Below are 13,689 nucleotides of genomic sequence, written 5' to 3' on the forward strand. Positions count from 1 at the left end.
TTGTGTACATCTGCTTAGAGATGGATCAAAGGCCTCGTGGCAAAACTAATGAAACCATGCTGCTCTAAAACGAATCCCCTGCAAGCTAAATATACCTCTCTAAAGAAAATACACCTTTTCTAAAGAAATGGAAAAGATGTTTGCTGCTCAAATGCTTGATAGAAAAGAAATAAATATATGCACCTAAAAAATTAGAACTGAATAAAAAGTCTCAAAATCTTTAACCAGAAAGTTCGATTCCTATGCCTTAGGTGTAATTACAGGGTGATTTTAGGGCCTTGATTCATTGTTGAGCTCCAAACTACCCTAAAGATAGTCTAATTTGATTTGGGGTTCCTAATCTCATCTTCTGAAATAAAAGAAACAACCCAATCAAAAAATGGGCGGATGATCTTAATAGACATTTCTCCAAAGAAGACATACAGATGGCCGAAAAGATGCTCAACATCACGAATTATGGGAGAAATGCAAATCAAAACTACAACGAGGTATCAGCTCGCACTGGTCAGAATGGCCATCATCAAAAAGTCTACAAACAATAAATGCTGGAGAGGGTGTGGAGAACAGGGAACCTTCCTACACTGTTGGTGGGAATGTAGATTGGTGCAGCCACTATGGAGAACAGTATGGAGGTTCCTTAAAAAACTAAAAATAGAACTACCATATGATCCAGCAATCCCACTCCTGGGCGTTTATCCAGACAAAACCGTAATTCGGAAAGATACACGCACCCCAGTGTTCACTGAAGCACTATTCACAATAGCCGGGACATGGAAGGAACCTAAATGTCCATCGACAGAGGAATGGATAAAGAAGATGTGGTACATGTATACAATGGAATACTATTCAGCCATAAAAACGAATGAAATAATGGTATTTGCAGCAACATGGATGGACCTAGAGATTATCACACTAAGTGAAGTAAGTCAGACAGAGAAAGAAAAGTACCATATGATATCACTCATGTAGGGAATCTAATTTTTAAAAAATTATACAAATGAACTTATTTATAAAACAATCATGCAGATTTAGAAAACAAACTTACGGTTACCAAAGGGGAAATGTGGCAGCCAGGGATAAATTAGGAGCTTGGCGGTGCTTTGTGTCCACCTTGAGGGGTGGGATAGGGAGGGTGAGAGGGAGACGCAAGAGGGAGGGGATATGGGGATATATGCATATGTATAGCTGATTCACTGTGTTATAAAGCAGAAACTAACACACCATTGTAAAGCAATTATACTCCAATTAAGATGTTAAAAAAATAAATATGTAAACACACACACACAAATTAGGAGCTTAGGATTAACACACACACACACATTCACACACACACGCTACTATATATAAAGTAGATAACCAACAAGGACCTACTGTATAGCACAAGGAACTCTACTCAATACTCTGTAATAACCTATATGCGTAAACAATCTGAAAAAGAATAGATACATGTATATGTATAATTGAATCACTTTGCTGTACACCTGAAACTAACACAACATTGTAAATCAACTATATTCCAATATAAAAAAAAAAGACCCGAGAGGGTTGGAAGAATATTTCCTAAAGACAGCTGCTCTCAATTGTGAAATCTTTGCAGGACCTTCTATCACACAGACAGAGATGACAGGACCTAGTATCTCAAGTTCACAAGATAATGGGAAATTAACTCACGGTCAAGACCTAGGGCCAGGGTTGCAAACTCAAATATCTACTGGGACCAGAAGTTCCTTTTTCGTGAAAGGTGTCAAAATCTATATTTTTATAAGAAATCACCTGATATTAAACCTCTGATCCATTTTTAAAAAATTATGAAGATCTGGGAGCTGGATTTGGCCTGTGGTTGCCAGTTTGCTCATCATGGTCTGAGGTTTAGGTTTTTAAAAAATATATCTGTTATATGCTCAGAAGGCAGAAGTATGGTAACAGTTAGAAACGTTATGTGCCAAGCACTCTGTAAGCACTGAAGTTATCTTAAATTCTTCTTATGCTAGCACTGACAGTTAGCTGGTATTGTTTGCCCATTTTTACAAATGTGGACATTAAGTGACACAGAGGTGAAGATACTTGTCCAAGTTACATAGCTAATTACAAGTCTGTACTCTTAACCATACAATGGGTACAACATCTGACTTAGAATCCAAAGTTATGTTTAGTCTATATACAACGGAATATTACTCGGCCATTAAAAAGAATGCCATTTGCAGCAACATGGATGGACCTAGAGATTAATATACTAAGTGAAGGAAGTCAGACAGACAAAAACAAATATCATATGATATCACTTATATGGAGAATCTAAAAAAAAAGAGATGCAGATAAACTTATTTACAAAACAGATATAGACTCATAGTCTTAGAGAATGAACTTCTGGTTGCCAGGGGGAAGGGTGGGGGGAAGAGATAGATTGGTAGTTTGGGATTGACATGTACACACTGTTATATTTAAAATAGATAACCAACAAAGACCTACTGTATAGCACAGGGAACTCTGCTCGATACTCTGTATTAACCTAAATGGGAAAAGAATTTGAAAAAGAATAGATACATGTATATGTATAACTGAATCATTTTGCTGTACACCTGAAACTAACACAACATTGTTAATCAAATATACTCTAATATAAAATAAAAATTAAAAAAATAAAAAACGCAGTGCTTAAGAATCCGCCTGCCAATGCAAGGGACACGGGTTCTATCCCTGGTCGGGGAAGATCCCACATGTGGTGGAGCAACTAAGCCCGTGCGCCACAACTACTGAGCCTGAGCTCTAGAGCCCACAAGCCACAACTACTGAGCCCACGCACCGCAACTACTGAAGCCCGCGCACCCTAGAGCCCACGCAACGCAACTACGGAAGCCCGTGCGCTCTAGGGCCTGCATGCCACAACTACTGAGCCCGTGTGCTGCAACTACTGAAGCCCGTACACCTAGAGCCCGTGCTCCACAACAAGAGAAGCCACCACAATGAGAAGCCCGCACACCACAATGAAGAGTAGCCCCTGCTCGCTGCAAATAGAGATAGACCGCGTGCAGCAACGAAGACCCAACACAGCCCAAAAAAAAAATGTATTTCATAGCAAAAATTAAAATAAAATAAAATAGGTCCCTTCAAGGGGGAAAAAAGTTATATGTAGTCATACTTTTAAACTATCTTTTTTTATTCATCTTCCTTAGTCAATGTTTAAGACTAGTACCTTAAATAATAACAATAGTTGAATTAAGCTTATGTTTCCTTGATTCCAGAAGAGTATAGCAGTATGACTGGACTGAGAGGAGATATCATACTTGTAGCTGGAAAAGATTTGGGCTCCAATTCAACTCTGCTTTTTTCCTAGCTATGTGAGTTAGGCAAATCTTTTAACATTTCTTCACACTTCATTGCTTATTTTTCTGGCAAGTCAGTGAGGTAGGTTTTCTATCCCAATTTTGCAAGTGAGAAATTGAAACTCCACGTGACTAACAGGAGTGCGTGGTCACATGAGTCCTCAGTACATGGTGGCCACGACTTCTACACAACCTCAAGCAAATCACGTGCCTCTGAAAGTCCACGATTAGCCCCATTTTACACACGGGAAAAAGCAAACCCAGAGACGTGACGAGGACCAAAGAAAATGTACCCAGGATAATTGCGTTACAGAGTCATTTGCAGACATGGTGGCTGTTTTTGTTATCCTCATCATTACCCACTTATTTTTTTTCTTTTCTCACCTCTAAAGAAATGATAGCTTACAAAAGTAAGGTGGTTTGCTATGACTAACACTTTCCGGACATCAAGCAAGTGTGCTTTCTGTTACATCACTCTGCCTCCTAGGCCAGCGGATCTATGTGACGAACAGCCACAATGGATGATCCCAACAGCAGACACAGACAAAAACTGGAATCACGTAAAGACGATTCCTTGTATATTCCTCAGCATTCAGAACAGCCAAGTGTACCCGTGAAAGGTTGGCATCTGCATGTGGACATCAACACATTCTCTCCGGGACCCATTGGATCCCTGCCCGCTTCCCCCAGATGGAGCTGCTGTCTTTTCCCCTTTGCACATTGAGATTTAGCCTATTAGGAGACAAATTTGAACTAGGATTTTTTTAAGCTAGCTCAAATCGGGGTCATCACTATAAATTCCACAAGAGGCACTGAGAACTGAATAAAGAGAAGGGGCTTACTTCAAAGACCAGGGTCTCATTGGTGGGTCCCAGCGCGGACAGGCGTTCTGGGTGGTTGAAGGTGCGCTGGTACTCAAACACCGTCCCCGCGAAGGCGAACTCCCCTGGCCAGTCGATGCTCCAGCCCCCCGTGAGGTAATACTTGTGACTGAGGCTTCGGACGGCGAGGTAACTGGAGGATATCTGAAGCTCCTGGACCTCGATGCTGCGGGCGCCCGGTGGGACGGTGACAACCGGATAATATTCTAAGTGGAAAAGAACAGAACATTTCTGACATCCACATCGTGCATTGGAGATGGGCTCAGAGACAGGTAGTGGCCATTTTTACAGAGTGGGGTGTTTGATCATCAGCTTATGAAGTGAAAACACTCAGTTATTTCATTTTCCAAGTGGTAGGAACACCAGAGAGAGAAAATGGGTGACCTTTTCCCAAGCACGTGTGTGTGGACAGAAAACGCTCTTCCCTTTTCCAGAACCACAAAGGCCATGCAACTCAAGGATGCTTTTTATTTTTAATCTACCTGGAAAGAACTTGGAGCCACCTATTCTCAACAGTGATGTGAAGAAGACAGGGCTGAAAGTTCAATTCTACGCAAGATCGTGAGAGAATTGCTTCAAATATTCATCTGACATTTTAAGTGTGGACCATCTAAGTTTCATAATTCTTTGTTTAACAAATGCACGTGGGGCATATGGCAGCCTGGTCAGAATATTGAAATTGCTAAGCAGAAAGGCGTTTGCTGAACACCCCTCTGGGATGTATGTATTGATGAAACTACTCACACGAAAAACCCACCGATCCCCCCTTGCTCTCGCATAAGCGCCAAAAGCCATCATCTACTGTGTGTCAGGTGAGTTAGTAAAAGGCTCAAGCGTACTGAGCATGACTTAAGTTTGCTCAGATGCAAAGGATGTGTCCCACCAATGACAGCACTGAATTTGCAGCATCACTTACCATTCGCTTTGTGCTGGTTGAGGTACAGGCCTTTATAAAACTTGCAAGTTGAATTGTCACCTTTGCAAACCCCACAGGCATCTGAAACTGCTTTGGAGCCAAGTTCATGATCGCATCCCACTGGCTGTAACCAAAAAAAAAAAAAAAAAAAAAAGGGAGAAAAGTCAAAGACTATAGAAGCCAGTAGCTTAGAATAACCAAGAGGTACATGGTTTTCCATATTTACTGAACATTAGGAAGGTAGGGCAGATTTACGGTTAAAAGCAGAGTCTCAAGTTTGACTAGGCATTCAAATCCTAGGCATTCAAATCTGTCATGACTGGATGTAAGATCAGGTAAGTTACATAACTTACAGACATCTGTAAAACTGGAATGAAACGTCACCACTGCTACTAATGGGAGGGGAATTTATTCAGGCCAGCTCTACCAGTGAAAAGTAAAAATGCTGGGACACCACCCGCTTCCCCACCACGAACACACACACAACCCTTAAAAGATCACAGAGCTCACAATCAAATTAAGACCAAAGAGAAAGTGGATCCCGGAAGAAAAAGAAAAACTAATCTGAAATAAACAGAGTGCTATTTCCAAACACACTTACGAGGTTCTAATCACAGAGTGAAAATACTTAGTGAACACGAAAGAAAAGTCTACTACTACTATTATTTACATTCTAATTGAATTTTGACAACTACCGTGTAAAGTAGAATATATCATCATCGCCATATGTGGAAAGAGTGAAAAGGCAACTCAAAACACTGGACGGGGGTCATGCAGAAATTAAGAGGGAATTTGGAGATAAAACTCACATCCAACTGGAAAATGTTACCCTCTTCCCGCCACACCACCTGCTTTTATCCAGATCCAAGAATCTCTTGGAACACTTCTTACGCTATGCATTTGATAGGAGGCAACACAAGCATGACCATACACCCCAAAGCAGAGATGTTCTCTTACTTCACAAATCCCATCAATGCAAACATCATTTTTGTGTGGGGAGCAAGGAGTTCCGTCTTTCACCTTGCTGGACATGGCAAAAAAGAATTCAAAGTTCTCAGCCTTGCAGTACAGCTTACATCGATCTTCCTCTAGAAGCAAAGAGATCAAAAGAGGTCATGGTCAAGAGGAAATCATAGGAAAATGACACGAGTACGAAAAAGATGAGTTAAATTTAATTAGAAAGCTATTACGATCAAGATGGAAGATGTTACACACACTTTTCTGGGCAGATGTGTGTGGCTTTTAAAAATATGAGTTCCTTTTAGTAGTCCATATAAAGTCTGCTTTAACATTGATACATGAGAATTTTATTTCTCTAATCCTGAGTAACAGCCATAATACACGTGGTTGGTGGGTTGTGTCACTACCCTCCTTGGATAGTAGATATTTAAGGCTTTACAGGCCCTGAGGTCAGCCATTAACATTATGTAAATGAAGGACAATTGCTGTGTCCCAATAAAACGTTATTTTTTAAATTTTTAATTTTTTTTTTGCTGTACGCGGGCCTCTCACTGTTGTGGCCTCTCCCGTTGCGGAGCACAGGCTCCGGACGCGCAGGCTCAGCGGCCATGGCTCACGGGCCCAGCCGCTCCGCGGCATGTGGGATCCTCCCGGACCGGGGCTCGAACCCGTGTCCCCGGCCTCGGCAGGCAGACTCTCAACCACTGTGCCACCAGGGAAGCTCTAAAACGTTATTTTTAAAAAACGGGCCAGATTTGGCCCACGGGTCATAGTCTGCTGACTGTGATTTAGGACACGGATTATTTTACATATTTATTCAGTCTGTTAAGAGCGAAAATTCTAGGCACTTTGGAAGAAAGGCATATGGTCAATAATGTTTATAAAACATACAGAAAAGAATCATATCATGAAAAGGAGGAGGAAGCAAACAAACTAAACATTCAGGTTAAAAAATGTAATTTTTATTGATAATTAAGTCCCTGAGAAGTTTCTGGTATCACAGGCAAAAACAAAGAAGTATTATCTCTATAGAGCACTTGTTATCAGAAAGGAGTTGTGCCTATTTCTCCAATAGAAAGAGTTCTTTCTTGGCCAGGAATTCCAGATGACGTTTCTCCCATGAGACCTGATGTGCAACTGTGTGATATCCCTGATAACAGTTTTACAACAAACGTGTAAACAGTTTGCAAACGGTTGTGCTTCATGAAACCTCTCAATAAAAGACAAAGTCAAAAATATGAAGGCAGTGAAATTATTATGGTCCAAATATGCAGCCATGTGGATGGATTCCATTTTTTTCTCACCTAGGAATTCTTTCTAATAGAAGTTTTATCTCACGCCTCCTACCCTGTGCATATGAGATTAGGGAGCTGGAAGACATGTTACCCTCTTTTTTCTCCCTCATTCCCAGGAATTAACAAGTTCTAGAAAGTTCAGTTTTTCCAGTACAGGTTCCTGGGAAAGTTTAGGAACTAGTCTATTAGAAAGAAACAAAGAAGCCGGGGCAGGGGATAAATTAGGAGTTTGGGATTAACAGATACACACTACTATATATAAACACATAAACAACAAGGTCCTTCCTACTCCATAGCACAGGGAACTATACTCAATATCTTGTAATAACCTGTAATGAAAAAGAATCTGGAAAAAAAAAATATATATATATATACACACCAACTGAATCACTTTCCTGTACACCTGAAACTAACACAACATTGTAAATCAACTATAGTTCAATTAAAAAAAAAGAAACAAGGGGCTTCCCCGGTGGCGCAGTGGTTGAGAGTCTGCCTGCCGATGCAGGGGACACGGGTTTGTGCCCCGGTCCGGGAAGATCCCACATGCTGTGGAGTGGCTGGGCCCGTGAGCCATGGCCAGTGAGCCTGCGCGTCCGGAGCCTGTGCTCCGCAACGGGAGAGGCCACAACAGTGAGAGGCCCGCAAACAGCAAAAAAAAAAAAAAAGAAAAAAGAAAAAGAAAAAAAGAAACAAGAAGAAGGAAACTCATCACTGGAAGACAAAGACTGTCTACGTTTATGAATAAATTCTTTCCCAAACTGCATGAATGGCACAGACCTTCAAATCATGGTCAGTCTTTTCGATTTTAAATAAGTATCAAAAGGAGAAGAGGGAAGGATGAGAAGGCCTTAACTTTTCTGTCTCCCACTCTAGGATGTGCGACCCTAAGTGTCTGTTTTTTATTCTTTATTTTTTGGCCAAGCGGCATGTGGGATCTTAGTTCCCTGACCAGGGATAGAACCCATGCCCCCTGCAGTGGAAGCGCGGAGTCTAAACCACTGGACCGCCAGGGAAGTTCCTGGGGTCTCTGTTTTATTCAATGTACTCGCCGCTGTATCTAGCAGAGTGTCTCCCAGGCAGTAAGTACTCAGTCAACATCTGTTGAGTGAATGATGAAATGCCAGGCTCCCTACCTGGTAAAAACTGCAATAATATTAGTGAAAGAAATTTGAAATCAAAAACCATTTTATAAGTCACAAAGTTTATCTGCTTCACTTTCTCTTTATGTATTCAACCCACAACTTATCTAAAGGATGATAACAACAGATTCTGTGCACACTATATTTAAAGGAAGATGTGGGAAAGACCAAGGATTATCCAAGACGACAAAGCAAAGGAAGGACAAGAGACTCTTGTAGGAAGAACCATAGATGAGAAACATGGAATTAAGGGTGAATACAGCCAAGAGAAAATAAGTCTTCAAGTGTCAGAACTGAGAGCAACTGCAGCTATCCTAATGTTCGTGGGAACCTGCTGCATGGTACCCTTCCTAGGTAATTTCTTAAGTTCCTGATAGAATGTCTCCAGTGATAGAGCATTTACTGCTCAGGATGGGACACGCTTCCATTAAGGACAGTTGATATTTATTTATTCATTTGTTCCAAGTGCTGTTCTTACGTGAGAGAGATACAAGCATACTCAAAACGGACAGAGGCTTCAACCCTGGGGAACCTAATAATTCTTGTGGGGAGAAAGATAATGAATAAATGCCAATATAATATCAATTCTCACACCAAGAACAATGAAGAATAAAGCAGGGCAAAGGATTCAGAAAATGACAGGAAGGAAGGTCTCTCTGAGGACACGGCCACAGGAACCATAGGAATTTCTGAGCACGTGAATTAATTGTTTTCAGAAGCAATTTCCAATAAATTGAAATCTCCCTCTGTTCAATCTCTCTTTGAATTTTTGAAGGTAACTAGTTTCTCTCCTACAGTCAACATCTGTCAGTCCCTCACTGCTTTCTCCTAAGACACAGATTTCAGAATTTTAATGTCGGTCCCAATTTGTGCTTTTAGACAAGCAGCTTTTGGACCCAGAACTGGATTCACACTCCTGCAACGGCTGGGCTGGTGTAGAGCAAAGCTGTAGTACCATCCCCTTGGATTTGGAGATGTTACTTGTCATAACGATGTCTCTGATTACATTAGCTTCTTTTTGGTCTCTGATTATATAGGTTCATTCTGAGCTTTCCCACAGAAGCAGTCCTCCATCTTATTTCCCATGAATTATCATTAAATTTGGTCTCTTCCCATCCTGCATACGTACAATTGGGATTCACGTTAATCCCTTTTCCAAAGGAAGAGTGGACGAGTTCTGATAAAGCAAGTGAATGGCGAAAATGGAAAGGAAACAACCAAAATGGTGACAGCTTATTCTGCACAGGTAACACAAAATACGTTAAATTTGGTACCTGTACTTTGTACATATGGTAACTAAAATAAATTCTGATGCTCAGCCAAGATCAAATCAAATCAACATAAAAGGTCAAATACAAGCCATTACTTTAAGACATAATAAGTACCAAGAACTTAATACAGAGACATTTTTTATTCATGATGCGTGTGTGTGTGTGCGTGCGTGTGTGTGTGTGTGTACACTCTGCAAAGCCTTTCCATGCTTGTAATCATCTACCACCTCAGGTACCGAGTGTGGTGTCTCTATGGGGCATATATGGTTTCATGAGTTTTTGGTCTGGACAATTCATACCAATTTCAATTAACGTCCCTGGGAGACTTAATTGCTGAAATGTCAAAGGTAAGTTTAGAAACGTAAGTACATTCCAAACACATGAACTCTTCGACTTATACATGTGGGAGGAAAGGGGTGTCTTGTGAAAAAAAAAAAAAAAGTGTGGAAAAATAAACAAAACCTAAAGAAATGAATGAAAAACTGGGCCAGGACGGGTCTGGGGAATGAAAGGTAAACATGGAAACTTTTTTACACAGGCAGCAACTTCTTCTGTGCTGTTCATTCACGTTACTGTTCACATAGAAACATATTTATTTGAGGTTCGTAGAGACCAAATTACCTTCCACTTTCGTATAGGGTTTCCACTGGTAGAACCATCCACGGAAAGGTTTGCTGTTATATTCTGCACACTGCTGGGCTCGAAAATCCAAGCTATTTTCATTACAAGGGTTAATATTGCACAGCTGATGTACACGGCTAGAGCCATGACAGAACTTGCCACCATACTGAGGCCTAAAAAGAAAATTAAAGATCTTCAATACTAGCAATCAAAAGGCTATTAGTCACAGGCAATAATATAAGGAGGGACAGTCAAGATGATCATGGTCACAGTGTATGCAGTCCATACAGTCCATTACAAAAATGCAAATATGTAGTCTACTACCCTTGTGCCCCAACCCTTCTTACACCCATGGCAGACATAACTAATCAATCAAGGATTTTTTTCTTTTTCTTTGCTTTCTTTTCTCAGCATAGCCCTTGGGTAGCCACTACCACTGCTCATCAATTTCCATGTTAGACCAAACTTACTTGCCACCTCTGAGCCAATTTTTACATTCTGGCGATTTCCATAAAGACTGATGAAGGCATATTCTTGACATTCATCCTATCACCTCATGCGTTAGGGAAATCTGTAAACACACCTAAATGTTCTTGTTAATGTAGATGCGTGCTTGTGTGCTACACATGCAAACACACACGCCCCATGTGTTGGCATCAAAGCTCTTCCAACACAGACCCAACTCCTCCCCAGCTTGTCTGCCATCTCTGACCACTCCCATAATCCTCCTACAGCTTGCCATGCGCCTGCTGTGATGCAGAACAGCGGTCCCCAACCTTTTTGGCACCAGGCACCAGTTTCGTGGAAGACAGTTCTTCCAGGAACCGGGGTGGGGGGCGGAAGGCAGGGGATGGTTCGGGAGGCAACGCGAGCCATGGGGAGCGGCAGATGAAGCTTCACTCCCTCACCCGCCACTCACCTCCTGCTGTGCGGCCCGATTCCCAACAGGCCGTGGACCGGTACCAGTCCGCAGCCCGGGGGCTGGGGACCCCTGACGTAGAAGGTCAGTCAGGACACTGACGATATTACATGCCATATTTTCCAATCCAGCTTTGTCAGTCACTGAGCTGATAGCTTGATGACTGTCAGACTCACGCGTGTTTTATTCTAATGGATTCTAAATTCTGGGGGGAAAAACATGTCCTTGTTTTCATCTGCATCACCACTTTTTAACGTTGCAGGTGGCCTGCTCCTTTCCTGCCAAGCACAATGGGAAATGGATTTCCAGAGTAGGGAATCCCATTAGAACATAAATAATTGTGATCTAATGGCAAGCTCTTTAAGATCTCGCTAGGCAGACTGCAAAGACCGGAAAGCAAAGTAAAAAGGAGCGTCAGCCGCACTGAAAGTTACCAGGGACATCTTACCCAGCTGACTCCTCGCACAAAGCAAGTGCTTCTTTTCATTCCCACTTTGTTTTGTAGTTTTCTCCTAAGGCTAGATCCCAACTACGGATCACCTCTTACAGAGGCTCAGGGCAAACATGTAACATGAAAGAAGGCTCCAAGTTAATAAATTTCTGTGATTAAAATTCCTTGTCTCTTTAGGAAGCACAGGAATGCTATAAAACACCCCTGGATTTGCTTCAGCACATTTTATCAAATTCCCCTATGCTAAAATGGATTCAACAGAAACGGGAAGTGTCACACCGCCAGAATGAGATTTTTCAGCTATTTCAAAACATTCTGGAACAACTACTAAAACATTCAACAGTCACTGTGCTAGATTAAATCCCTGAAGACTTCGTAAATCATTATCCAAAACGCATTTCGAAAAACCTTAAAGTGCCATATGAGAGCCTTACTCTATTCCTGTGCATCTTTATGAGTCAAAATTAAAATTTTCTCAGCGTAAGTCTTTCTTGTCGGAGAGTTTACAAATGAACTTCATTTAGACTACTCAAATTCAATAAAGTGAAAGAGGACCACGTGTGACTGCTTCAAGTCAGACACTGTAACACGGGAAAGACCTCAAAACTCATAGAGCCATCCCCTCATTTTATAGATGAAGTGGAAAACGGCTAATAGAGCTTCCAAAATGTGCTCAGTGAAGGTCACATGTCTAGAAAGAACAGAGCTCAACCTCATCCCTTTGGGCTCTCCCGGATGCCGGTCCTGCCCTGCCAGGCATGCATTTAACTGAGTTAGGCTAGAGGGGCGGGGCATGAGAAGACCAAGAGGGAGACAGTGATGTCCAGTGGTTAGGGAACTGGCCTTGGACAGTGAAGCAGACCTGAATCGAAACAGACTCTGCCCTTTCCCAGCTTAACTTTAGGCAATTTTAGTTAACCACCTAAATCTGTAAAATGAGGACAGCTGTGATGATTACCTGAGAGAATGTTGGTAAAGAATTTAGGGCAGAGTCTACAGCCTAGCTAGCACAAACAAATTGTAACTATTTTAAAGTGCTTTCTACTTTTAATGACTGGCATAAATTTGGACTTTGTCATCAAATCCTCAATTACAGATACATTTTTTTCTGCAGCTTTGAACGTGAGTATTAGGATAAATTAACATAAAATTCTACCATGATGTCCCTTGGTACAATGAGTTCTTTTATCATTAAAAAAAAAAAAAACACCAGAAAACAAATATCTAGGCACCTGATTTTTTCTTTGTATTAAGCTACTATAAAGTATACCCATATTTGCTTCTGCATAATTTACCAACTCCTGACTACAAATGGTTATTCTTGGCTGAGTGGCTGATCATTAATATCAGTTGGGAAGCTCTGTTTAAAAAATATATATATATATATATATGTATATAACACATACATATACACATATACACACATATATTTACATATATGTGATTTACATACACACACATACACATATACATGAATGATATTCCTGGGCCCTCTGCAGGCTTTCTCAATAAAAATACATGATGAGGGATATCAAGAAATCAGTGCTTTTTAAAGCACATTTGATGATTCTGATAATCAGCTGAGCCCAGAATTTACTGGTTGAAAAATGGGCCAGAGATATGATTCAACGATTCTCCTGGCACTGTGACTCCAGTGGCACGACATTCTTTCTCAAATCGACTCATGTTTTAGGAGAGTTCTAGAATGCCTTAGCAAGCTTACTTATCACTATTTGAATTTTACTATTTGAATTTTCACTATTAATTTTCTTGAACAGAGTGTATAGGCATTTCACGAGCCTCTCTTCCAGGGACCCAGAAAAAATGTTCACTGTAAGGACTGAGACAGTGGGATCTTGGTCTGACTCTCCCATGTCCAGCTTGGTGACCCAGCAAGAGCTGCTCCTCTG

At 41.1% G+C, this 13,689-nt stretch overlaps 1 protein-coding gene across 1 annotated transcript in view; it reads right to left on the reverse strand.

Moving 5' to 3' along the window:
- Nucleotides 1–13,689, reverse strand: part of ADAMTS18 (ADAM metallopeptidase with thrombospondin type 1 motif 18) — a 157,334-nt gene that overhangs the window by 42,374 nt on the left and 101,271 nt on the right. The window contains exons 13-16 of the mRNA XM_065898629.1: nucleotides 10,410–10,582; nucleotides 6,078–6,208; nucleotides 5,121–5,244; nucleotides 4,166–4,410 (exon numbers count right to left, since the gene is read on the reverse strand). Of these exons, the coding sequence (XP_065754701.1) occupies nucleotides 4,166–4,410; nucleotides 5,121–5,244; nucleotides 6,078–6,208; nucleotides 10,410–10,582 (673 nt within the window). The remainder of the gene's footprint in view (nucleotides 1–4,165; nucleotides 4,411–5,120; nucleotides 5,245–6,077; nucleotides 6,209–10,409; nucleotides 10,583–13,689) is intronic.

This window comes from Phocoena phocoena, chromosome 20, assembly GCF_963924675.1.
Source record: "Phocoena phocoena chromosome 20, mPhoPho1.1, whole genome shotgun sequence".
NCBI lineage: Eukaryota > Metazoa > Chordata > Mammalia > Artiodactyla > Phocoenidae > Phocoena > Phocoena phocoena.